The following is a 25,673-nucleotide window of genomic DNA, read 5'->3' on the forward strand; positions in this document are numbered from 1 at the left end:
TTCTGGCAGTGGGGGGTAGGAATGTGGCGATAAGGTTCAAATATGGATGATCAGTTCCCTTGTTCCAACAAAGTTTGTAACATTTAGAAGCTGGAAGGCATAAATTTAACTTAGCCTAGCCAACAATTTGATAAAACTACCCCACGTCCATGGGTGACTGAGCCAACATTGCAGAAAGCTGTCATTAGCCTACTTTTCAGAAAATCAGTTCGTTGCTATATCCTTACACAGTTACAGTGTTATTAAATGAAGATCATAGGGACGGCTTAACGACCAGGCACTTTGAAAGTTATGCGTATCCATTTACAACTGCATTGGACTAGTTTGCATATCCATAGCCTAGAAATCTAGACGCGCCCCTAGCGGCAGCGAATTACATTTGCTGCCAGGGTATATCCATAGGGGAATTCGATGAAAGCATTCACACAGAGCCTGTGTGATCTGTGATAATCCAAACAGCCTCCCCCAAACATGCAGACTCTATCTCAGACTGGAGAAAAGAAACGTTAAAGAGCACCAAAATAGCCTCTGCAGCTACCCTAAACTAGCTCACCGAACGTCGCTTAGCTCGCCGCTAGTAACATTCTTTCTCCAGTTATTTTTTTTTTCCTCCAGGCACAGGACCGAAATAGACCAGTGGACAATCCGTGCCACACAAAGGATAAAGTCTTGGACTTGCATGAAAAGATACCCTGATAATGGTCATGCTATGTTTAGGCCAGTTTTACCCCTGAAACAAGTGACAGATTAAATGTAGGCACTTCGAATTAAAAGACAATTACGGTTAGGGAGTGGTTCCCAAAGTTTTTTTTTTTTTTTTTTTAATTATTATCAAAGGGAGGCCTGCAATGTTAAATTAATCTATGCCTAGACTACTTGAAAAGTTTTGTAAGCGGTGAAGGGAATTACAAAAGTCAACGCCTGTTACAAAATTGGTCTATTTATAGAAAGGCTAGTCATGTCGTAGTGTATAGCTAGGCTGTGCGCCAGGAAGATGGTCACATAACAATCGCCTGTTTGACTATCTGTCAGTGTGAGAGAAGGCAGTGGCTTCAACAGGTAGGCCAGAGACTGGGGTGTTTGCGCATAGACTGCGCGCGACAGGCTCACACTTAATTTGATCTATTTTAGATCTGCTAAATGTCAAGCTGGGTGTGAAATCGATTAACATCAAAATTAAAAGAAAAACTGAAATGGGCATGTGGGGACCTCTATGTGATTTTGCATGGAATCATGGAATTTAATATGCTAAGAATGAGAAAAAACTGAATTCCAGATGACCGTTCAGCAGTCACAGCATTTTTTTCTCAGATCATCAAGATGTATAAGAATCATATACAGATTATAGGTGATATGAAAGTTATGGTTAGCTGTCCACATCAAATCATAGGTTAAATGAGGATATGAAAATATGCAATTTTTAGTAAATTGTAAAATCTCAATCTCATTTCAAGAAATATGTTTGACCTTTTGAAGCTCTCTAAGGATATATATAGGCTTACTGTAGCCTATATATATTTCTGGCCATATTCTAGAGCAGTGGTCGCCAACCCGTCGATCGCGATCGACCTGTAGATCTTTAGGACTTGCCCAGTAGATCCTGAGAATAACAGGAAAAATAAAAACAGTCACCAAATTCTTGCATGGTCGCCAACGTTTACAGGGCCTAAAAATCAGCGCGGAATTGCGGGTATAGCGCATGATTTATCCAAGACCCGCAACACCGAGGTGAAGTTAGTTTGATATTTGATATTCGGATATTCGACAGATATTCAAAAAAAATTTATGCGGCCGGTTTCACCCCGTGTTTGCAGACAATGTACAAACAGATGACCTGTCTACTTGCTCCCAGCCAACTAAAAAGTACCTTCTGAATTACCTTCATAGTCTTTTTTGTCAATAGCTTTGACATCATGTGACCTAGTGACTCCAAACCAATTCAAAATAGTTATCCTATATGGGACTCATCAGACACACCTCTTTTTATAGTCACTATATGCACACAGTATTTTATATGAATATTTTAAAGAAAATACCTTATTTCCCATAAGGAAATGGTCTCCTTTTTTTCAATACCTCCCAAGCCATGTGACCTAGTGACTCCAAACCAATGCAAAATATTTATCCTATATGGGACTCATCAGACACACCTCTTTTTATAGTCACTGTATGCACACTGTATTTTATATGAATATTTTGTAAAAAAAATACATTATATCCTATATGAATGGTCCTCTTTTTTCAATACCTCCCAAGTCATGTGACCTAGTGACTCCAAACCAATGCAGAATTGTTATCCTATATGGGACTTATCAGACACACCTCTTTTTATAGTCCCATAGTTTAGAGTCCCATATAGGATAACTATTCTGCATTGGTTTGGAGTCACTAGGTCATATGATGTCAAAGCTATTGACAAAAAAGACTATGAAGGTAATTCAGAAGGTACTTTTTAGACGGTCCCTAAGGTCGGCTGGGAGCAAGTAGACAGGTCATCTGTTTGTACATTGTCTGCAAACAAGGGGTGAAACCGGCCGCATAATTATTATTTTTTAAATATCTGTCGAATATCAAATATCAAACTAACTTCACCTCGGTACCCGCAACTCTAGCCATCATAATGCGAGAAATTCCTGCACATATTTTACAGCGCTGTCTGATAACGTTAATCTAATAATGAAGCGGCGTGATGGGGGACCGGACGGACCAACTTCTGACTTGAACCTGTAACCCCATGATGCAGACACACACACGCACAGCACCACTTTGCAGGTGCGCGCTCTCTCTCTCTCGCAACAGGACTTGTCACCGCTGAAGTCAAATTATGCTAGGTGCTTCTACATCAACTGCTAACTGATAGAAAAAGAAAACGAATGTTTAGCGATCAGGAACTGTCAGGAATTTGTTCTCCATTTGAAGAATGCAATCGATTACGTACGTGCACAGACAGCTGTAACAGACACGCGTTGTAGGCCTTGGCCACATTACTTACGGTTACTTTCACTTCCTAGAGTGCGCATTCATTACGTGAAAGATGCTTCATACCAAAACAGCGATCAAACATTATCAAATTTACCATGACGTGTTGTCACAAACACTTACTCCAATTAGAAAATCAAAACCAAAATCATGTACATGTAAATAAAGACTATGTTAAGTGTTGTTATCTCATTGATGCTTGTAGCTTGACCTGATACATTTGCCTAAATAAAAGGCCTTAAATTGGAAGTATTTTAGCTTTGATTCTCTTTTGACGCTTCATGGTAGATCTTGTCTTTGTCCAGGGCGAGGTCAGGGATCTTGGGCTCAAAAAGGTTGGTGACCACTGTTCTAGAGCCTCAAGGGACATGTTGGGAATTTGTTCTTATTTTGTTTTTGAGCTCCTTTCGAGTTCCCTCACAATATTTTTGTGTTCCCTCACAAAGTCAAAAGTATTTTGAGGGTACTCAAAACTAAGGGAAAGCAAAAGATGTGTGGGAACACAAAACTTATTGTAATGGAATGCAAAAGTATTGAGAGGGAACGCAAATTATTTTAAAAATAAGTTTCCATCTCTAAAAAGTAATTCCCATGGACATTTGGGGGCTCCATAATATTCTGATCCTTATAGGAGGATAAGAGACACCTGATAAGATTGCATCTTTGAATTTTACGGCAGGCAATAAACAAAGTCACCAAGTTTCAAATTTGCCCATACCATATCAAAGGACCTCATTGTTAAAACAACAAAATATCACTGATTCCAACATAAAACACAATACAAATACACAGCACAAATAGTATGTTAACATTATGAATAAAATGGGGAAATATATAAAAAGGCAGTCTAAAAGCATTCACAGTGATAATTTACAACATTTTCAATACAGAATTTAAAATCAGAGAGTAGTTTTTTAAGTGCATTCCAGGATGAAGGTAGCCCTGGCAGCAAATGTAATTCGCTGCCGCTAGGGGCGCGTCTAGATTTCTAGGCTAGGATGAAGGAGCATTATATCTGAAGGCTGTCTCACCAAATTCAGACTTAACAGTTGGTATATTGAAAAGGATGACATTATAAGACAATTTTCTTTTGGGAGGTTTTCATCATAGCCTACATCTGAGTGTCATAGCTTTATTTAGTCCAAAGTGTTCCCATTTGTAGCTATCACCCCAAACCTTACATTGTCTAACTTTGGTTACCCTGGTTATCTTGGCAGGTAATTGGTGTCATTTTGAAGATCTTTTCACCTTCATTCAATTTCTTTGAGGGTTAGATGGCTTTGCAGTAGGCCTACAATTGAGCATGGTGGACCTATGCAGGTAACCTAAATTGCACCCAGAACCTCAAATATTCTTTAAATCTTCTTCACCCACCTGGCCCATGTCCTTCATATTGCTTTAAGACACTTGTGGTTCACATCAGTGACCACTCACAGTGCGGTCAGTGAATATGAGCTAATCCCATGCATGTCCCATTCTGAGGAGTTTCATATGGTTCCTGAAACCTCCATTTATCATTCTGACCATTTTTTGATTGTTTTCATTGAAAGTCTCGAAAGGTCAACGGTCAACATTTTGACTTTTGAGTTTGGTGGCAGGTTTTCAATGGCAGAAAAGGAATTGCAGCTAGGCTACAAACTGTAAAACTTTGGACTGCAGTAACTTGGAAGTGGGGAGGTTTATGAAAAATATTAATTTACGGGTCATGGTAGGCTACCGCTTTACATGGAATGTCTCTATTTTAAAAAGTGTTGTAATTCATCATTTCACCATGGCAGGGCAGTAGTTCAAAGGACCTTCAAACAGTAGTCCAGTGGCTATAGCCTACAGTATGTCTGCATTTTCGAAATTAGACACTGCAAAAATAAGAATGGACCTGATACCAGTGCACGATATTTGTTAAAATCTAAATAATTATCTTGGCACGACAACACTGTCCATCCATGGGTTCTTTCAGACTTAATTAGACTACTGTCTAAACATTCTTTTGTTGAAACTGCGTGCATCCGGGATCTGACCTCAACCATCAAACAATTACGAGCGCGAGTTGGTTCTTACACACACACTTCTTTCTGCGAGTGCGACAGGGCTGTGTGAAGGAAACAGTGAGCGCCTATGTCTCCGAACAGAAGGCAGGCTTTCCTCTTTTTCCCACGTAAGTAGATTAGACGAACGTATGAGTGAATACTTGATTAACACTTTTTCCAAATGTAGCGAGCGTATCATTAGGTGTGTGAAACTTGCTTGAGCATCTCGAAAAACGTATTTCCTTGAAAAGGGACATCAGACCGACGAGGAAGCAACGTGTACTGCTAACGGTAGATGCTAAGAGCATCCTTACGTTATAAGCGTGAAAAACCGGCATTATTCTGTTTAAGGTTAGCCTAACGTTACGCGCTTAAGAAGGCCACGCATGCTACCCTTATTACGTTTTGTGCCTGGAAAAACTCTTTGGTGTGTGTGTGGTATCGTTCTGTTTTTTATCATTTGAATAATTTAGGCAGATTGGCCTCATGATGCTGCCATTTTGTTCAGTATCATGCATTTAGGCTACAATAAACCTTACTTTACTTGACAATGGCTGGCAATCACGACTGGATGAGTTATGAGTAGCATTATCTGAAGTTGACCTCCATATATGCCTTCGTGCTAGAGCAGAATCCTAATGCTGTAACGTGAACGTGGTCCGTTACTCAGCGCTACCTTTTTATAGGGGTAAAGAGTGTATGCGTAACGTTATAGAATTTGCCTCTAAACGTTTTTCTTGTCTCAGTTTTAGATTTGGAGGGGCTCTGGCAGCCTATAGGATCAGTTATATTACAGGACCTGGGGTGAATATCGACCCCACACATGCTGCCGTTGAACTACCTTCCAAACTCTGTGAACTACCTACTGGGGATAACTGATCCTGTAGGGCTGAAGCAGGATCTTGTGTCGGCACGAGAACACATCTAGAGGTAAGACTGTTAGCGCACATTTTAGTGATTTACATTAATTTATACAGATGGTGCTGTCATATACGATCTGGCTATGGTTTAGTGTCAGTGAACGTACATTTTCAGTTGCCCTTCTCGCTTCCTCATTGTTAGACCTGTGGATGAAAAAGATTGGGTCTTTTTAGGCAGCGATTCTGCGCAGTTCAGACCGTGCTTCCTCTCCGTTATAAGGTAAAGATGGAGCACTGTCCTTAACACTAGCGCAAAAACAGTAAACCATTATACAGTTGTTGGTGTTGTTTCTGGTCATGACAAAGAAATGTAGCCATCAGTCAGTGACATCTGGACCCAAACTCGTTTTGGAGATCCAATCCGCCTCACCCAACTCGTAAAAATATGCGTTACACATCTAGACGTAGACCCGACTAATCACTAGGCCTAATCGCTAATTTAATGATGGGCCTACGTGACATTATATCCATATCACGGAGTGGCTAGGTTTAAATATGTTCTTCGCATAGTGTTTCGTGTTCACCTCACACAGGTTCACACAGCGTCTGTCTATTGACTTCTGAGTGAATTATAGAGTTGTTTATAGTTCAAGTCTCATTTTGTGACGCTAACATAGGCTAGGCTTACTCTATGGATAGGGTTAAATCATCTTAATGTCCAAATCCGCCGATATAATCTCCGGTCTTCATAGTGACAATCAACGAACGTTTCGGTGGTGTAGCCTACTTTGAACATAGGTTCTAGGCTTCCACTCAGGTAAAACACACATAAAACGAATAGCCAATTTTAAGAAGACTGGGCTGACTTTGGCAGCATAACATTATGCCAATTAAACATAAACAATGATGATGGTGGAGAGATGCGTGGTAGTACCTTGTGTGGAAATAACTTGCGCTACTTTTTTATCAAGAGTGAGCTGAGCAGCAGAGAAGTCATCAAATTGACTGTTAAATGCTATCGGCTGTTTTACGACATAGAAGGGTCATTTAGGGTATCGTTTGCATAAATTCAAATGGCACTTTAATGTATTGTGTTGTAGGCTAGATGGAGTATTTTGTATCTGACCAACGATGGCGACTGCACCCTCTGCTGTGCATGGGCGTTTGATACAAAGGAAGAGAGGGTGGAAATCACATTTTAGCCAAAGTATAGCCTGTCACACGCAAATCTGCACATGTTACCAGGACGCTGCTTTTTAGTGACTTAGACCAGCTTCGCCTGCTTTCTGCAATGTTATCAAGATAATTTACCTACATCCGCCCGACCAACGTTTTCTGGGGTGACTAGTTTTCAGCATTGCTGTGATTTGAAACAGGCAGGGTTCGTACGGGTGCTTGAAATCCTTGAAAATGCTTGAATTTTAATGTTGCGTTTTCAAGGTTTGAAAAGTGCTTGCATTTCGGATAAAGTGCTTGAAAATGCTTAAAATTGTAAGTGTATTTCTTTTGACACAAATAGCTATCTGACGGTATAGTTAGCTTATTAGATGCAGAACGTCGGAGAGTTTAAAATTAAAACTTCTCCGCCATGGTCCTCGGTTGCGCGCCGATCTGCGTAGGCTATGTGACTGATCTGCCAGTCTGTTTTCATGCGTGACCACGCCCCCCTGCACACAGTCGGAGATGACCATCAACATGAAGTGAGGTTGCCGTTTCAATGAGCGTTGGTTAGAAAACGGCTATTTCGGACTGCTGAACAGAAATCATGTAGGCCTAGGGTCTTACAGATGCATTGCTAGCTAGGTCGCCATTAAAGCTAACATATTATTGAATAGGCTTCAATAATAATACTTAGCTCCAATCATTGGAAGACAAGGAAAAAGTTAGGTTGAAGAGGGAGACGAAACTTTATGGCATGTGAATGCAAAACCGCACCAGTCATGTCTATGGCCGTATCTACCATAGAGGTCACCTTTCTTTCTTCAAATTTCGTTTTATTCATTAACTGAAAATAGCCGACAAGACAATTATCCTTGCGTCAACGCAGCGTCACGCAACACGTAGTTGTAGAGTTGACTGCTATCGCGGAGCTATGTCCTAACTAACGACGCAACACAGTGTCTCACGCAGCTCAAATAAACTTCAATACCCACAAATCCATTGTCCAAAATAAATAATCGTCAGACCTGAACAAAGGCTGACTTCAAGGCCTACTCAAAATGTTATGCTGAAATTCAGTGGAGTTGCAGCTAGCTAACCTGCACTGATAGTAGCCTAGATAGTAGATAATAGTAGATATTTATATGGATATTATCTAAGCATGATATTGATTATCGGTCAGTTATTTACACAGGAGAAGGGAAATCAGGCAGAAAGATGGAAATGAGGAGAAAGAGGTAGGAGAAGGGAGGGAAATAATAGGCAAAGGGCCCTCACAAGTGAGTGAGAGACAAGATGTGACACTCACTGTGTCAGAAGGTACAAGCTCCGCAGCCTATGACCCTGCAATTTATAAATGCAACATTCACTACTCTGATGAGGAGAAGCAGAGCATTCTTTGATAAAGATGGAGCAGAGATCAGTATAAATATCCTCAAAACCAATTGGAGAAAATGCTCTTGAAATATACAGGTGCATCTAAAAAAGTAGAATATTGTGGAAAAGTGTGTTGGTTTAAGTTATAAACAAAACATGTTATAAACTGAACAAATGTTTCTACGTCATACGGCAAAATGATCGATAGCCTTTACATTACAGCCCTCTATGGTTAAGTCTTTCATAGGCATATATAGGCTACTTGCTCTGCTCTTTTATAAATGTACCATATGCCTAATAGGCTGTATTTCTAAGTGTGATTTATGCTATAATGTATAAATTATATTTATGTAAATGTATCTATTAGTTTCCGCAATATTCACCATAAGTCATCATTTAAGGGGTTATTTTTAAAAATGTTCTTCCTTGGGGGCATGCCCCCGGACCCCCATAGTATTTCGCGGGGGGCAACATTTCTATCAACACCCATGACCTCGGTATTTGAATCCTGGCTTGGTCACGTCAAACTTCAGCTCAGTTTTGTGGTTTAATGCTTATAGGCCCTACAAGTGGAAAGGCATTAAAACACCATGCATATGTGCATATCGTGCCTTTTGGCAAGAAGTTAAATTTATCCAATTATATGACAACTCAGTCATCTTTACGTCACCCAACGTCACATCTCCGCATTGCTAGCCAACTGGTTGGTAGCTCATGATAACAAATGTAGGCCTGTCTGCATGCCGTTGTAGGCAAGAAAGAGACATAATCAGTCTTGACTGTCATGAAAGAGCAGCCTTAACATTAGTTTGAGTTCACATATTCAGCAAAGAATAGTTATTTGTTGGGTGATTTTCTTTTCTTTTCTTATTTTTTATTTGTTTGGTATATTGACTCAGCCAGTTAGATAGCAAGCAAAGTCTACTTCCAGACAGGTGACACATTTTTAAGTTTTACTTTAATTGCTTTTCCTGCTATTAAGAAACACAATTTTGTCTGTTAAAACCGTTAAAAACTGTTAAATCTTTAAATGATAAAAAGTGATAATCATTTTGAGTTGGTATATTTGTATAATGTCATTTGCCACCGCTGTAAAGTGCTGGAAAAGCTAGAAAATTGACCTTGAAAGTGCTTGAAAAGTGCTTGAATTTGATCTTGGAATAGGTGTACGAACCCTGAACAGGGCTCGAATTGTCTTTTTGTCTTTAAGGCATACCTGTCAACACTCCCGTTTTTCCCGGGTTTCTCCCGTATTATAAGGTCATCTCCCAGCACCCTCCCGTTTTGTTATTTCTCCCGGAAAACTCCCGTAATTTGCATGGCCATCAAACTTAATTTTAAAATCATTGATCCATTCAGGTTGCCAGATTGTGTATGAAATACACCTTACACATACACGATCACTTAGTTTCAATTTCAACCGTTTTGTCATAGGCTAAAACCTGGCAACCCAAAACCCAAATAAGGAAGAGTCTCGTCATAAGCAAGCGGGCTAGTTGAATGGCCTAGCCTACTCCATTGGGAATTTAATTGATTAACACATCACATAAACTGTTATTGAGTGTTGTTGATACACAGAACTTGTGCCCTCGGAACCAAATCTTTGGAGTTTTGGAAGTAGGCTGCAGGCAGGCAGCTGGTGGATACATAACTGGCATGCGTAAGGTAATGGTAAGGTAAAAGCAACGACCGAAATGCAGTGTTGAAACGTATTAAATATGCAAACACAGATCCGGTATAAACACTGCCATTGTGTTTATAAAATAAAAGCCATTGCAGCCAATTATGTTCTATTATTAGGCTAATGTGTTGAACTGTGGAAAATTAATAGACGAACAATTTTGGAGTTTGCACTGAGATGTTGTCGGGTAGCCATTTAATATTCCGACATCAGAGATTGCTAACAGGTGTTTCAAAATACCTGGGAACTTTCTGGAGCTCTGAATGGCAGAGGATAGCTACAGATCATCAGACAACACTTGTAGGCTGCATTATGGGCCATAATTTATGGCTTTGTCAATCAACATAAAAGAGGTGAAGCGCAAGTTCAACAGCAAACAGGACTTTTCAGCAAACCATGTAGGCTAGCCCAATGAACGCCTATGTAAATAGACAAAACACTCGCATCAAAGCAGGGTGACTACTTCAGATTTGCGAGTGCTGTCAAAACGATCGTATACGGTTTGCTCATATAGTCTAGTGGTGTGGTGGTGAAGTCATGCTGCGTTCAAGAGCGTAGGGTAGGTCTACGTCCCATAGTAGCCTATATTTTAATTTCACGTCTTTAATGGTAAGAGATCGCACAGTTATGGATAATGAGCGGTTGTTTAAGATTAAATTGCAATGCCAGACACCTTCAGATATGAGACCCCCTCAGGTTTTTGACTTTGTTGCTTTCATGGGAGCCAGTCCTCACTCTATGGGAGCTCGGCTCCCTCTGGCTCCCACATAATTCGAGCACTGATTTAAAATGTTACCCGTTTCAGCTGTTGAACAGTTGGTGGAAATGATACAGTAATGTTTTTGAGATCTTTAGTTCACGATAATGAAAACTCATGTCTTATAACTTTGTCTATGTAGCTCACTATCATAAGATTTTGGTAGGAATATTCTGTTCATGCCATTGTCCACACTATACAATAAGTAAGTCATATCTTGTACTATTAAGTATTTAGAACACTCAGGAACAACATGATGGTTCTTTCAGATAGAATTATATATATTCATATTCCCATCTCACTCTTTGCCCATCAGGTACTTAAAAAGGGAAGAAGCTGTTGATCAACAAGAGTTTGTGCAGAGGTCATGTCAACGACTCTTCGGTGACCAGTACAGCACATTGTCTATCACCAAGCTAACACCATGAAGTTCGAGAGCATTCTCTCAGAGATCAATGGGTTTGGAAAGTTCCAGCTCATGATCGTTCTTATCCAGTCGGTATCACGCATCACCCTGCCTGCTCATTTCCTGTTGAATATTTTCATAGCGGCTGTGCCGTCTCACCATTGTGATACTGATAGCTGGCTTGCAGAAGATCTTGTCTTTAAGAACCTGACTCTTGACCAGAGGTGGAATGTTAGTTTTCCAGTAGAGGAGGATGGGGCACCATCGTCCTGTCTCATGTACTCAAAGCCCCAGTACCACCTACTCTTCAATAACTCCAACACCACCAACCCTACCACGGAACCATGCAAAGGATGGGTTTATGACAACAGCACATTCAAAAGCACCCTGGCCACAGAGGTACAATAGCCCACAACAGCCTCATACTATCTTCATTTCTATTCAATCTTTTCTTTCTTTCTCAGTTTTTTTTGTCTCTTTTACATTGATGTTATTTGCTTTCAATCTCTCAGTGGGATTTGGTATGCTCAAACAAGGGGATGAACAAAGCCACAGCCACCATCTTTTTCATTGGCATCATGATGGGAGCTCCAGTCTTTGGTCTCCTTAGTGACAGGTTGCTTATACTGACCCTCATGTTCTTATACACACATATTAACCATCATCCTCAATTAGCATTTCAACTCCATTCTCATATATATTCTGATTGTGTATGAATGTATGTGTGTGTGCCCCTTTGTCTGGTCACAGGTTTGGCCGGAGGCCTTTGTTGATGGTGTCCTACCTCTTGACTATGCTCTTCTCGGTGGTTAGTGCACTCTCCACCTCCTATGTGATGTTTATGATCATGCGCTTCCTCACTGGTTTCACCATCACTGGGATCAGCATCATCTCCATCGTGCTCAGTGAGTACAGGACCTAGAGCACTCTGTCATCCCATCTGGATAACCAGTGGTCACGGCATGATTGCGTCTCCTTTAAAGTGTCATTTGTTTGCCGGTAGGTGTGGAGTGGTTCGACGTTGAGCACAGGACGTTTGCTGGCATCATAGTGAGCCTGGACTGGACCATAGGGAACCTGATGCTTGCTGGGGTGGCGTGGCTGGTTAATGATTGGCGCTGGCTAATCATCGCAGTTACATCCCCTCTCCTTTTGTCCGTAGTTCTGTGGTGGTAGGTTCAGTAGTATTGCTAGGTTTAAAGAATAATCAAAATTATTATTGATGTTATTAATTAATTGCTTTTGTCCACTAATTTGGTCCCAATGCTTTTTGTCAAAAGGTGGCTGCCAGAATCGTCCCGCTGGCTGATAACTCGTGGGAAAGCAGAACAGGCTCATGTGTATCTGCAGAGATGTGCCGAGATGAACAAATGCAAAGCTGACTTCACACCAGAGGTAGATTACAGGACATTGGTGGACAGTACATATTGTGGTTAACCAGAGATTATCCAATGACACCTTGAGATTACAGGCCCAGGTAGTAATAATGTAGAGCCTGTTGTATTATTGCTTAAGAGATTTCACAATATGGCACTCTTTGCCCAGTTGGTCTTCCTGTCTGAGTTAATTCTGCAAACTTTTTGCACATCATGATGTAAAGTTTGTGTTGACTCATCATATATACACCGCCCCCTAGTGGTGAGTGCAAGTTGGTGGTATTATGGTGCAGGGTTTATATGTGTAAATATTTGGATGTACGAGAGCAGTGACGGCAGGATACACCTGTGTGAGATGCACACTCAGAGTCTGGACCTGTGTATTCAGCTGACTGCAGTTTGACAAATTCCCTTGATCTCTCTTCATTCTTTGACGTTCTCTCTGTGATCACAGTAATACAGAGGAGAACGCCCTTTGTTTTGGACTCTAGCTGTGATTTGTGTAGTTACATACTTGTGGTTACCCGGCTCTATCCATAGATGCCTTAAGCGTACATCTTGTAAATTAAATAGGTATAATGTCTTTCTAAATGATGGTTCCACAGCCATAGTCAAAGCTTTCCTCTACACCACTCAGATTGTTGCTCTGAAAAGTTGTTATTGTTATTCCTGTTTTTACAGCTGTACAGTTGGATGGATGGGTGGGTATAAAACATACCTGTCAACCCTGTTTTTTTTCCTACACCAACCCTCCCCCCCCCGTAGCTTTTTTTTTTTCCTCTGCTGTTTTCCCCATTTCATTTCCCCACCTTTATATCCCATATTTGTACCTTTTCATAATTGTTAGCCCTACTGTCAGACCTGACCGTCTGCAGTGATGGGCTCTCGTAATACTCCCCCTGCAGTGATGGGCTCTCGTAATACTCCCCCTGCAGTGAAACATTTACTTTAAGCATAAAAGACTGAATGCTTCTAGCATCATGTTCCATGAACGATAAATAGAGATACTTTCATACACGTGTGTGTGTGTGTGTGTGTGTGTGTGTGTGTGTATATAGCTATAATTGTGAGATGATGGTGTATCCACCTGATTTTTGCAGGGAACTGACAGTGTTGTAGTACTAGTATGCACAAGTGGAAGTAATGCAGCGAGATGTTATGGTAAGTGCATGAGTACATGGAAGTAGTGCAAAAAGTGTACAGTGCAATAATTAATGTAGTTGTATAAATGCACTAAACACAAGACTTAAACAGTCACTTTTTTCTAGTTTATTATTGGCCACTGTTCATTCATTTATTTATTTTTATGTAATTTACATGCTCTCTTTTGCTACAGTTGTGGATTGTCATGGATAAACCATCAGTCATGTATTGGAATCAGTTGCCTCACTGAAGCATGAATGCCAATATACACAGTTCTGTGTATGTATTTTAATCTCGTCAGTTGGCTCTGAAAGATCAGGTTCCAATTGAATTTAGTTTTAAGTGTGTAAATCTACTATGATTCATTTTCATTAGCATTAGTTCTGTTTTTGGCATATGCCTGTTATTAGCTAGATCAGCTGGTCATTTCACATAGATAAAACGTGAGTCTAAAACACTGTAGCTAACAATCTAGGGTCTATTTTTAAATGATGATGAATGTAAATTTTTGTTGGTGACCAAAATAATGTAGTGTAGTTTTGAATAAGACTGGAATAGGGTCATTCCACATCAATTCAACCAGGGCCCATAAAACATATTGATGTCAATGGGGCATTTTGCCCATGTTCAGGGTGGAAAATAAAAAAGAAAGATTTGCATAAGACAAGTCAAATTGGTGTTTTCAAAAAGAAGGGATCATGGAGAATAAGGAAAAACGTATTTAAAAAATCTTTGTATATTCCCACAAGGTGTTTGGGTGCTCTGAAAATGATAACCAAAATGATTTTTCAGACTTGTAAGGTCTGCTGTTCAGACCCTGAAGGAATTTATTTTCTGTTCATTGCTTTTTGTGAGAGTGTTTCTACTTATCTCAGTAAGGAAAATAAATCAAGAGCCTATGTTGAGTACAAATATGTCTTCTAAAGGCTTAAACAGAGCCCAGCCAAAAACTCCAATAAAATTTGTATCAACTTTGAGGGACAGCTATGACCATGCAGGATTATCCAGACCAAACGTGACTATTTTGCTACATACTATTCTTATTTATGTACCACCATGCAAAATTTGAGCCTCCTACATGGTTTTAGTTCCTGCGCTGTGGGCTTGTGAACTTTGACAAAAAAAAAGAGGCTGGACAAAATCAACACCCCCCTCCCCCTGTAAAACTGGCTGTATCTTGGAAAGTATTGATCTTACATAAGAGTAATTTTACAGTGTGTCTCCTGGGTAACATAGGTACACCTGGTAATTTTTTCAGAATTTTTTGAGACCTAAGTGCGTGGGCCCTGGTTGAACTGACGTGGAATGACCCAATAGGCATTTGCAAGGAAATGGCATATAGCAATAGCCTTGGGGACCATTTTGATATGTCAGAGTAAATTGCTACTTTGAGCCACTGACTAGGCTTAGAATATCATTACACTTCTGTGTTACAGTGGGGAGGGTCCTTGTAGACAAACCAAAATTGTAGCATACAGCATACAGAAAGGCTATTTAAAGGACTGTTTTTGCATTCAGTGCTTTATCTATTCACCGCCATCTTGATGGGACTCGTCAAGATGGCGGCCTACATGGCAGAGTAGCGGGAAAAGTGTAATGACATTTAGAGCCTTGTCAGTGGTGTTGTCGTATCAGATATTCAGACTCGGGCCAGAAATTGAGTCCAAATATCTTGTCTACAACTTAACAAAAATACGCCATTATAAGTGCTGAAGTCAAAAGCTTATCCCAAAAAGAAGGCGCAAAAGTCTGGCAGAATTCAATGCAAAATTCATTTAATGACTACATAGCGCAAAGCCTGAGTTGATCGCACTCCCGAACATTTGTTGAACACCAACATTTTTACCCCCCTCTTTAGATGCTGACACAACATTTGGCAACTTCGAACCCACAGGTGGCGTTATGAAAGGATCGTTGTTCGGTCTTATCTTCGCAAGTCAGCACTATTGCTGCCAAGGGTACGAACTTTTCACCGTTACAAAAGTTCAGAGGTTTATACAAAGTTCAGGGGTTTATACAGTGATCACAGGTCACACATCGTTCATGGGTTACATATCGTTCACTCGTTTTCTCTCATACTAGGTGTTTTGAGTAGAGACCGCCTCCGATGACGTCTTTATCTCTGCAGCTGCAAGGCCAAGCATGCTTTTTTCAAACAGGCTTCACCCATCCACAGTGAGACACAAAGCGACAGAGAGACATAGGGATACAGAGCACACATAGGGGGAATTCTGGTAGAATATCTCCAGTATGTTAATAGTATTAGTTAAACGTAGGTAGACGTAGTATACAAAGTATGTTAGTAAGGAATAACTTCAGTGTATTACTTGAATATGGTTTAGGTTATATAAATACATGCTTTACAGTTTCAAACTCGTTCTGTCATCATGATGTCTACAAACCATAGTGATAATTTTCTACCACAGCGTAAAGTAGCAATTCCCGTATTGATTACACATTATTAACCTATCAAATTTGTCCCCAAGGCTATCGTTAAATGCTATATAGTGTTTTACTCAAAACTACTCAAATTAACGCTGTTAACATCCCCAATGACACTTCGTTATCATGCAAAAATAGACCCTAGGTTGTTTTGTAAACCAGACCGTTCCTTTAATCATGTTCCCACTTTAAATGTGAGAATCTGTTGGTTTCAGACTTTGGCCAATGCAGTGACTGTGGAGCGGGACAGGAGGTATACTGTCGTTGACTTGCTGAAAACTCCTAACATCCGGAAATTAGCCATTTGTACTGGAATAGTGTGGTGAGACCTTTTACTAAAACTCACTGATGTGATGTTCTTTTCATATGAAGATACCTAAATAGTGGCATGCTTATCCAGCTTGTGATTACAAACACACAGCTCACACAACAGTTTTGAGAGAAGTTTATTTTTCATCGTTTTCTCATTTTCTTTAACACATGTCTCCACAGGTTTGGTGTGGCTTTTACCTATTATGGAATCAGTCTCAATGTTACTGGCTTTGGCCTCAACATCTACATCACCCAGTTCATCTATGCCTTCATCGAAATGCCCGGGAAGATCGGTGTTTACTACTTTCTCAATAAAATTGGACGAAGACCTGGTCAGGTGTGGACCCTGCTTCTGACGGGTGTCTGCCTGATCATTAACATGTTTGTGCCTTCAGGTAATGGTTGCAGTTGTAATTTTGCTGCCTGATGTGCCATTATTGTGTATTGCATCAGGTCTATCCAGGTTTTTGGCTGAAATGTGTTCATCGTGCAGGTTTCTGGATTGTCCGCACTGTGGTGGCTGTGCTGGGGAAGGGTCTGTCTGAAGCTTCCTTCACCATAATGTTCTTGTACACAACCGAACTGTACCCAACTGTAGTCAGGTAAGGTATAGGTGTGTATGTTGTATGTTGACTATGCGATGTGGCCGTTATGAGCTACACTAGTAAGATAATGTATTAAACTGTTTATTTTCAGTTTTAACTCAACTTTAACCCCCCCCCCCCCCTCCCCATGTTCATGATGATTCATGATTTGTTGGACACTGCAGACAGAATGGAATTGGATACACCTCCTTCATTGCTCGGATGGGTGTAGCCATTGCGCCTCTGATAATCTTATTGGAGGATGTGTGGAAGCTCCTCCCAGATGTGGTGTTCTGTTCTGTTGCTGTCCTGGCTGGAATTGTCGCATGTCTTCTCCCAGAGACACGTGATGCTCGTCTGCCTGAATTCATTGAGGACATTGAAGAATCAAGGTACTATTCAGTTAATCGCCATTTGGCTGAGCTTAAAACGTCTTGTTCTTGCTTTGCGTCTCCTTTGTCAGTGTATGTGACCCTAAACAATAATTAATTTTAGTAAGGCTGTGGAGCTGTGTGATTTTCAGACTGAAGAATTTCTACATTTTCAGGTTGGCTCAACAACCGGAGCTCCCAAGCACCCCAGATCTTACTCGGTCCCTCTGTGCCCAAGAAAATGGAAGTGTTTGTACTGAGATTCTTCGGCAATAATGTTAAATAAAATAAGCAGCTTTCAACTTTCAGACATTTAGGATCTCGTTAATTTAAAAATAATGTTATTTTAATAGGCCAGAGTGGTGTCCTGTTTAAGCTTTAAATGGAGAATTTTTTTTTTCTTGGAAAATGTTTTGTTGCTTTTTTTTTTCATCGTAATTTTTTGGAGAGTTTGTAATATTTGGAGTGAAACGAAAAAATAAAATTTCAGTTCTGCTGAAAATGAGAAGTTATTTCACTGTCCGTAGTAAAAAAAGTCAATCATAACAACATTTGGTTCTTTCACAACAAATGGGCTTTTTGAATCTTAACATTTTGGCTATGAGCTGCACTGCACCATATTTCACAGGAATGTTTCTTTACGTTTCTTTTTTAATTGCAAAATATCAGTAAAATCACACACACAATACCCATAATTCTTGTGACCCCACTTGGAATGACTTGGAACATCTGGTTTACATTTTTAAAATGGATGAAGAACCCACATGTATTAACCAAACATGAGCATGACTGCTGTCCTCAGAGTTCCTATTACTGGGCAGACAGGGTGACCTGACACTGCTTCACACTGTTCAGTCTTGGGAGATCTCAACAGTACTGGAATAGGAAGCAGCGTTTACACAGGCTCCCCCTTGTTCAGCCACCTTCTGATCAATAAACTAGGGATCTTTTAATTGTGTCATGACTAAATACTGCAGATAACTAAGAATGCATGGGTATAAACTGGTTACTTCCAGCTATGAAAATAACACCCAACCATCCTCATCAACAAAACAATATTTTCATAAAGATAAACGAATCAATATTTCAAATAAGTGTCCTGATACTGGCAGTTAGATTAATTATCAACCTGAAAGCCAAAATATGTCCTTCACAAGTGTGATTCCTTTTTGTTTACCTTAATTTCTGTAATCTCTTACTGGTGTGATTTTGTAATGTCAGCTTTCTACGATGTCATCCAAACTAGGTCATATCCACAACCAGTAACCAAGCTTACAAAAGTAGGCCATTCCTTCTTGTAATGGCTGGAAGAAATGGTTAGTCTGTTGAACATTGATGGGTATTTACAGCCTCAAGTGAGAGTGCCAAGTTCTGCATTCTACTTGCCATTCTTCCAGTCTTGAGGAGACGTTCACTACTGATGAATGCAAGATGAAGTTTGAGGATGTTCTGGTGGAGGTCAATGGGTTTGGACGATTCCAGAAGTTAATCCTGAGTCTGAGCTTTCTGGGCCGTTTCACTTTACCTTGTCACTTCATGTTAACTAACTTCATAGCTGCTGTCCCATCACATCACTGTGACCTCAGTGGTCTGGATACAGAAGGCGTCTTTGAGAATCTGACTGCGGAGCAGAGGCTGGCGGTCAGTATCCCGGCACGGGTAGATGGGACACCCTCCTCATGTCTGATGTTCCCAGAGCCCCAGTTTCACCTGCTGGTCAACTCCTCCAACGCCACGACCCTTCCTGCAGGGCCATGCCAGAATGGATGGGTGTTTGACAACAGCACTTTCAGAAGCACCCTGGCCTCCGAGGTAAAAGCAATGCTTGAACTACTAAATATTTTGTCAGTGATTACAGCAGTTACCTAAATATAGAGGAATATTTTTGTTGCCAATTTTGTCTCTGAACCATTCCTTGCTGATCTGAACCATTCCTTGCTGATTTTTTTTCTTTCAGTGGGACTTGGTGTGTGAGAATAAAGGGTTGAATAAAGCCACAGCCACCATTTTCTTCATAGGAGTGATGTTTGGAGCTGTTACTTATGGAATTCTCAGTGATAGGTACCTCTTTAGTACAGTGTTGTTATTTTTAAAAAAAAGACGTCACATCACAGATAAACTTGAAACGTACAAATTGCATTTCCTTTTGCAGATATGGGCGCAGGCCAATGCTGTTGGTCTCGTATGTGTCAGGGATGGGCTTTGCATTAATCAGTGCTTTCTCTACCTCCTACATAATGTTTGCTGTGCTAAGATTCCTTACTGGTTTTAGCATCACAGGCATCATCATTGTCTCCTCAGTGCTCAGTAAGTTCTCTGTTCTTCCTTCTTATCTATTATTATTCCGCACGCTAAACTTGAACCGTTAAACTTAGTAACTTTGTTCAAACTTTGTTATGTAGGTTTTCTAAAGAAAAAACTTTTTCGCAAGCCGGAACTTATTGTTCATGACAGCTCCATTTCTCCATGTCTCTCTCTATTCAACAAGAATACAAGACACCTTCCATCCAACTGTCTCTCATCCATCCGATTCAAACCATTCATTCATCCATTAAATTATCTACCTATACACATCCATTCAACTGTTTGTCTGTCAACATTCATTAAACTATCTGTCAATCAACATCCATTAAACCATGTCAACTTAGGATGTGTTTGGACACGCTCTGGGCTCTCCAAGAGTTGGACGCTCTGAATAAACACACGATAATTCCATCCACGCTCCAAATTTATGAACGGTTAGGTGTGCTCGGAGCGCTCGCAGTGGCAATTTATAAACACACCCTTAGCAACCACCAATGCAATTAATATGATTACCCTAGCAATTAGTATAGTATCCACTTTATTTGGCACAGCAACCACAATATGTTCCCTAGCAACCATTTTATTTACCCTAGCAACAACCTAGCAACCTAGCTACAATGTCAACTTAGCAACCATCATAGCAACCAACATTGCAACAGCTTTATTTTACATAGCAACTGCCATATGTACCTTATAAACACACTAGCAGTCATCTCAATTACCCTAGCAACAACTTAGCAACCACTAAAATATTGTCAACCAACATGATGACCCCAGCAACCAGCCATAGCAACCACTCAGCGTAGCAACTACCATATCTACACTAGCAACAACCTAGCAACCACCACTGTAAGGTCAACCTAGCAACCACCCTAGCAACCAACATGATTACCCTAGCAACCATCATAGCAACAGCTTTATTTAGCATAGCAACGTCAAGTGTCTACTTGTTGTCTCATGTCTACCTTAGAAACACAATTGTAACTATCTCTGCTTTGCCTGTTTTAACTTTTTTACATCATATTTTGTATTTTCAACGACTGATAATTCCTTGGAATTGCATTTCTAGTTTATTCCAGCTGTCTTGCGTCAGTTGTTCTCTAATTGTCTTTCTCAGATGTGGAATGGGTGGATGTTGGAAGCAGAAAGTTAGTAGGTGTGGTGGACAGCCTGTCATGGACATTTGGGGGAGTCTTTTTCCCCCTCATTGCTTATGGGTTTAGAGACTGGAGGTGGCTTACCATTGCTGTGACCCTCCCTCTTATTCCAGCCATCATATCTTGGAGGTGACCTACTGTACATATAAAATCATTTCAGTAGCAAAGAATCAGTATATTCCAATGGATATAACACCAATTTTAAAAACAACTACCGGTACACTAAAGAAGTAACCACTATTTCAATGTTTTTGTAATTTCTTATAAGCCTAGCAAGACAAGTAGATTCAGTAATGTCCATTTTGGTAGGTGGTTCCCAGAATCAGCAAGGTGGTTAATTGCCAGTGGGCAGCTGAAGAAGGCCCAGTTTTACCTTCAGAAAAGTGCCAAGATGAACCAGAGAGAGGTTACCTCATCAACCAAAGCAGAGGTTAGTAGGACTGCCTTTCTGATCACAAATCAGCGTTTCGGCCATATTCCATTTCTAACGTTTTCTCACTTAATGTGTATCTTTTTAGAATCTCGCCTTCATCGTGGTGAAAGAGAAAGGAAGTAGGAAGTACTCGTATTTGGATCTAGTTAGGACTCCCAAGATGAGAAAACTGGCAATGTTAACAGGCATGACATGGTATGGGATAATATGCGCAGGACTTCACTGAAAACAGGGACTTACTTTCAAAGAATGTGAAGAATGCTGGCCATGTAGATAGTATCTTGTCTGCATGATCTGCATATAGACCCTTTCAATCTGTTTCCAGAGAGTTTACTGTTAAGAGTGTGTTGCCCTAAAACAAGGAGGCGGTCCTAACTCCCCCTGGGTTGTTTCAAATGTTGTACTATTTTGGCTTTTTGAGTTTTTAGGTGGACCCTTCAAACTGTCCCAAGTTTCATCAAAATAGGTGACGTAGCATGTGTCACCCCCGCCTGGTCCTCTCATGGACACACTCTTAAATTTGTTCAAAACCAACACAGGTACTTTGAAATGAAAAAGATTTGAAATTTAGTTTAATGCTCTACAAAGTGCCGACTAAAACATTTTTTTGTTGTTTTTTTGTCCCCAAGTTACCATTACCTCAATGTTGTTTTCTGTGCCACCGAAAAGCCTTGGATACGCACATGTTAGTTTATGCTGTTGAAAGGGTCTGTAAACTGCATGAGGGGGCAGCCATGGCCTTATGTTTAAAAGGTTCCTCAGGATCAGGAGGAAAAATTCGGCGTGGGGAGGGAATATGTGATGCTTACCTGCACATCCACGTCTGAAGTGCCACCAAACCCCCAGCTGCTCTCTGGGCGTGGTTCTGTAGCTGCCCATTGCCCCTGCTCGGAATGTGTGTGGTCACTGCTCCTGGTACTGATAGGTCAAATGCAGATGTTGAATTTCACTGCTCACTGTGTGTGTGTGTGTGTGTGTGTGTGTGTGTGTGTGTGTGTGTGTGTGTCAAATAAAGAACTACCTCACCAGTTTACCAACACTAAGAACCTTTCGGCACTGTATACCGGGAGGACAGTGATGTGTGCTGGGTCTAACTCTGCCTTTGAATACTATGAATTATGTGGCCCTTCTGGGCAGAAAGCAGTTCTATGAGAACACTATGGCCCAAAATAATAAAATGTATGTCCCTAATTTGGAAACTGTTTTATCAGTTAGTCCTGAAAGTAAGTACAGCGTACGGAATGATCTTTGGAATATTGTATCTAACATGCCATATGACATTACTCTTCTTCAATCTCAGGTTTGGAGTGGCAGCAACATCCTATGGGATCGGTTTTAATATCACAGGATTTGGAGTAGATTTTTACCTCACCCAGTTCATATATGCTGTTACTGAACTTCCTGCCAAACTCTCAGCGTACTACCTGCTGGAAAAGTTTGGCCGTCGCAAGACTGAAGCTGGTTCTCTCCTAATTACAGGTGTCTGTCTAGGCATCAACATATTTATATCCAAAGGTAAAATATTGTAATTTTTACTCTTCATGATGTCAATTGTCTAATGCCCACCTGTAAGTTATTGGATCAGCCCTGCCCTGTAAAGGCAAAGTGCAGTATCTGCGAAAATTCAAAACTGAGAAGTCTTTCATACTATTCTCTTGTTTCTTTCATACATTTTGTGATATCAAAAACTGACCATCTTCCTCTCTATGGCAGATCGCAGAGTGGTTCGAACTATAGTCGCAGTTCTGGCTAAAGGTTTTTCTGCTGTGTCTTTTTGCACAGTGGTTCTGCACAGCTCAGAGCTCTATCCCACAGTAATCAGGTGAATGAGTGTGTACCTGACCTGTTCATCTTTACTTAAAGGGACACCAGGCAACGTTTTCGTGTTAATTAATCATCTTCGTAAGTCGGTATATGAAGGGTTCAGATGCAAAAGCCTCTAAATGCCACCTATGTCAAAAATGAGATAAAGATGGTGAGGGGATGCTCTCCACACATAGTATACGCTAATCAAATAATTTAACTTCTAAACCCACTAAATACCACTCTCTTCCTGGTCTGAAATATCGATTTATAGGCAAAAACCTATAGGAGCCTGAATTTAAATGCAAATTATTCATTACAGGGCGAATGAAGTCTCTCTTGCCCGCCCTTATAAGATAGGAATGAAGAATATCCCACTTGCAAGTTCTGTGTATTGTACCTGCCGACCTTCAGTCTCTCAAAGTCTCAGACATCTCGAGAAGCAGAATCAGTTTACATCCTGCATCCACAGCACAGAGGCAGGCTAACGAAACGCTAGTGATTGTTGCAAACGTGTGTATAATGGCAGAGCCGGCGAAGAAGCAGCTAAAACCCTTGACGGAAGATGCAAATTAAAGGAAAAGAGCTTCAGACCGAGCGAGGGCTCGCACACGTATCGACATGTACAGACGCTAGGGGGAGTTTCGTAGAGAAAAAGCATCAGGCTTGCCTGGTGTCCCTTTTAATGCTATCCAAATTTCCATACAGGCCAACCTTTCTGAGATTTAGCTATCACTGTGTTGACTGCCTTTGTCTACTGCCTTATTTGACAGGCAAAATGGAATAGGGTACAACTCCTTTATGGCACGGGTAGGTGTGGCTTCAGCTCCTCTGATCCTGCTCTTAGAGGAAGTTTGGACAAACCTCGCCCAAGTCGTCCTGTGCTCAATTACTATTTTAACCAGCCTAGTGGCCAGTTTTCTTCCGGAGACAAGGGGCAAGTGTCTTCCAGAAACCATTGAGGATATTGAAGGGAAAAGGTATGCCAGTTACACACCATTATGACATGACTTCAGGATGATCCACATTTAGAAACATAACATTTAGAAATGAGCTGGGTTTTTTTTTTTTTAGATTAAAGGAAGATTATTCATCAATATCAGTATGAAATATTAATTATTAACATTAAGATGTAGTTTTATAAAGATATTTAAGTAGCGTCCCCCCCCCATAGTTTTACTGTATTATTTCTCAAGCTACCAGTTATTTGTGCTATGTCTGTGTTTCACATTTTGAGCGGTTTATATGTTAATGTTCATGTCAGGGATGACCCTGTTGGATCTCCATCAGACGGAAGAAACAAAATGAATTATGAAGAACCAACCTTCATCTCAGACACATGTACAGACTGAAGTGGAATGTCTTCCTGCATAATGTCTTAGAATTATGGATTAATTTCCCTGTGAAAACATTTGGGCTAATTAAAACACATTTGTATGTATAAGCCATTTTTTTTTATTTCAGGACAAAACCACCTTGAGTTAAAAACTTAGGTGTTTGGGTTTGTTCTTTTACTAGTCAATATTTACACTGTAAATGGATCACTTAATCCTATACAGTAAGTTATTGTGCTATGAACCTTCATTTGTTTTTTTATACTTAATTGAATGCTCTCAGTGCCCCTAGCACCACAGGCACCAAGGCTGTAGTCCATGACTTCAATTCAGCACACTTGTGTTAGTCCAATATGGCAAATAACACCTAACGCTCTTCTGGCTGCCCACTCACTTTCCAAAAAACTCTGGTGGTCAGACACAGTCGTGACTTTGTAAATGGCTCACAAACAAGTCATCCGATTCAGTAGAATTTCCTTGTCATTTGGAACATTCCCATGTTCTATGCAGCAGCCCTCTTTAGGTCAACTCTGTGCCTGAGATTCAGCCAATGCTGGAACCAACTGAGTTTATTCCCTTGAAACAGGAGGTGTGGCCTATGTCTCCAGTTGTGTGAGGCTCTTTGTTTGGTTGCGGTCACGAAATACAACACAAGTCCTTTGTTGTGAGACCAGAGAGTCCTCTGTTGAACTGTCATTTCACTTTCTCACCACACTTAAGGAATCTGTCTGCTCATTATGTTTGATCAGTATCCAAATAAGGGTCCATAACTTCATGACAATGGAAAGAGTCCACAAGCTTGAGTTAAAGTGAGCTAACCAGTCTTCAGAAGTGAAATTCTCACATCACTCATGGTTACATGCATTTTATTTTGAGTGAATAAATGAATAGAGCTGTATAGTTGAATTGAAGGTGGCCATTCAAAATGTATTATGTATAAATATATTTCAGTAACGAAATTATACTGACAGCTGACTAACAGAAAATCTACAACCCCAACACAGAAACATTGTTACATTGTGTAAAATGCAAATAAAAATAGAATGTGATAATCTACAAATATCATAAACCTATATTTAGCTGTTCATTTTCAATTTGATGCCAGCAACATGTTTCAAAAAAAGTTGGCACAGGGGCATGTTTACCACTGTGCTGCTTCACCTCTTTAT

The 25,673-nt window shown here is 40.4% G+C and overlaps 1 protein-coding gene across 2 annotated transcripts; it reads left to right on the forward strand.

The window, feature by feature from the left end:
• Window positions 1–4,809: 4,809 nt before the first annotated feature.
• LOC121685258 (solute carrier family 22 member 7-like) lies at window positions 4,810–24,748 on the forward strand. Of its 2 annotated transcripts, XM_042065694.1 has the most exons (17): window positions 4,810–5,134; window positions 5,753–5,936; window positions 11,156–11,644; window positions 11,758–11,861; window positions 11,996–12,150; window positions 12,249–12,417; window positions 12,526–12,640; window positions 16,422–16,528; window positions 16,699–16,913; window positions 17,012–17,120; window positions 17,288–17,494; window positions 21,244–21,364; window positions 21,453–21,562; window positions 22,668–22,882; window positions 23,081–23,189; window positions 23,944–24,150; window positions 24,435–24,748. In XM_042065694.1, the coding sequence occupies exons 3-17, from the start codon at window positions 11,264–11,266 to the stop codon at window positions 24,520–24,522; spliced, it is 2,412 nt and encodes an 803-aa protein (XP_041921628.1). In that variant the 5' UTR covers window positions 4,810–5,134; window positions 5,753–5,936; window positions 11,156–11,263; the 3' UTR covers window positions 24,523–24,748. The 2 variants fall into 2 exon arrangements, with proteins under 2 accessions (XP_041921628.1, XP_041921629.1); XM_042065695.1 differs by lacking the exons at window positions 23,081–23,189; window positions 24,435–24,748 and having other exon boundaries at window positions 4,812–5,134; window positions 23,944–24,080.
• Window positions 24,749–25,673: the final 925 nt, after the last annotated feature.

The sequence above is a fragment of the Alosa sapidissima genome, chromosome 16 (genome assembly GCF_018492685.1).
Source record: "Alosa sapidissima isolate fAloSap1 chromosome 16, fAloSap1.pri, whole genome shotgun sequence".
NCBI classification, from domain to species: domain Eukaryota; kingdom Metazoa; phylum Chordata; class Actinopteri; order Clupeiformes; family Clupeidae; genus Alosa; species Alosa sapidissima.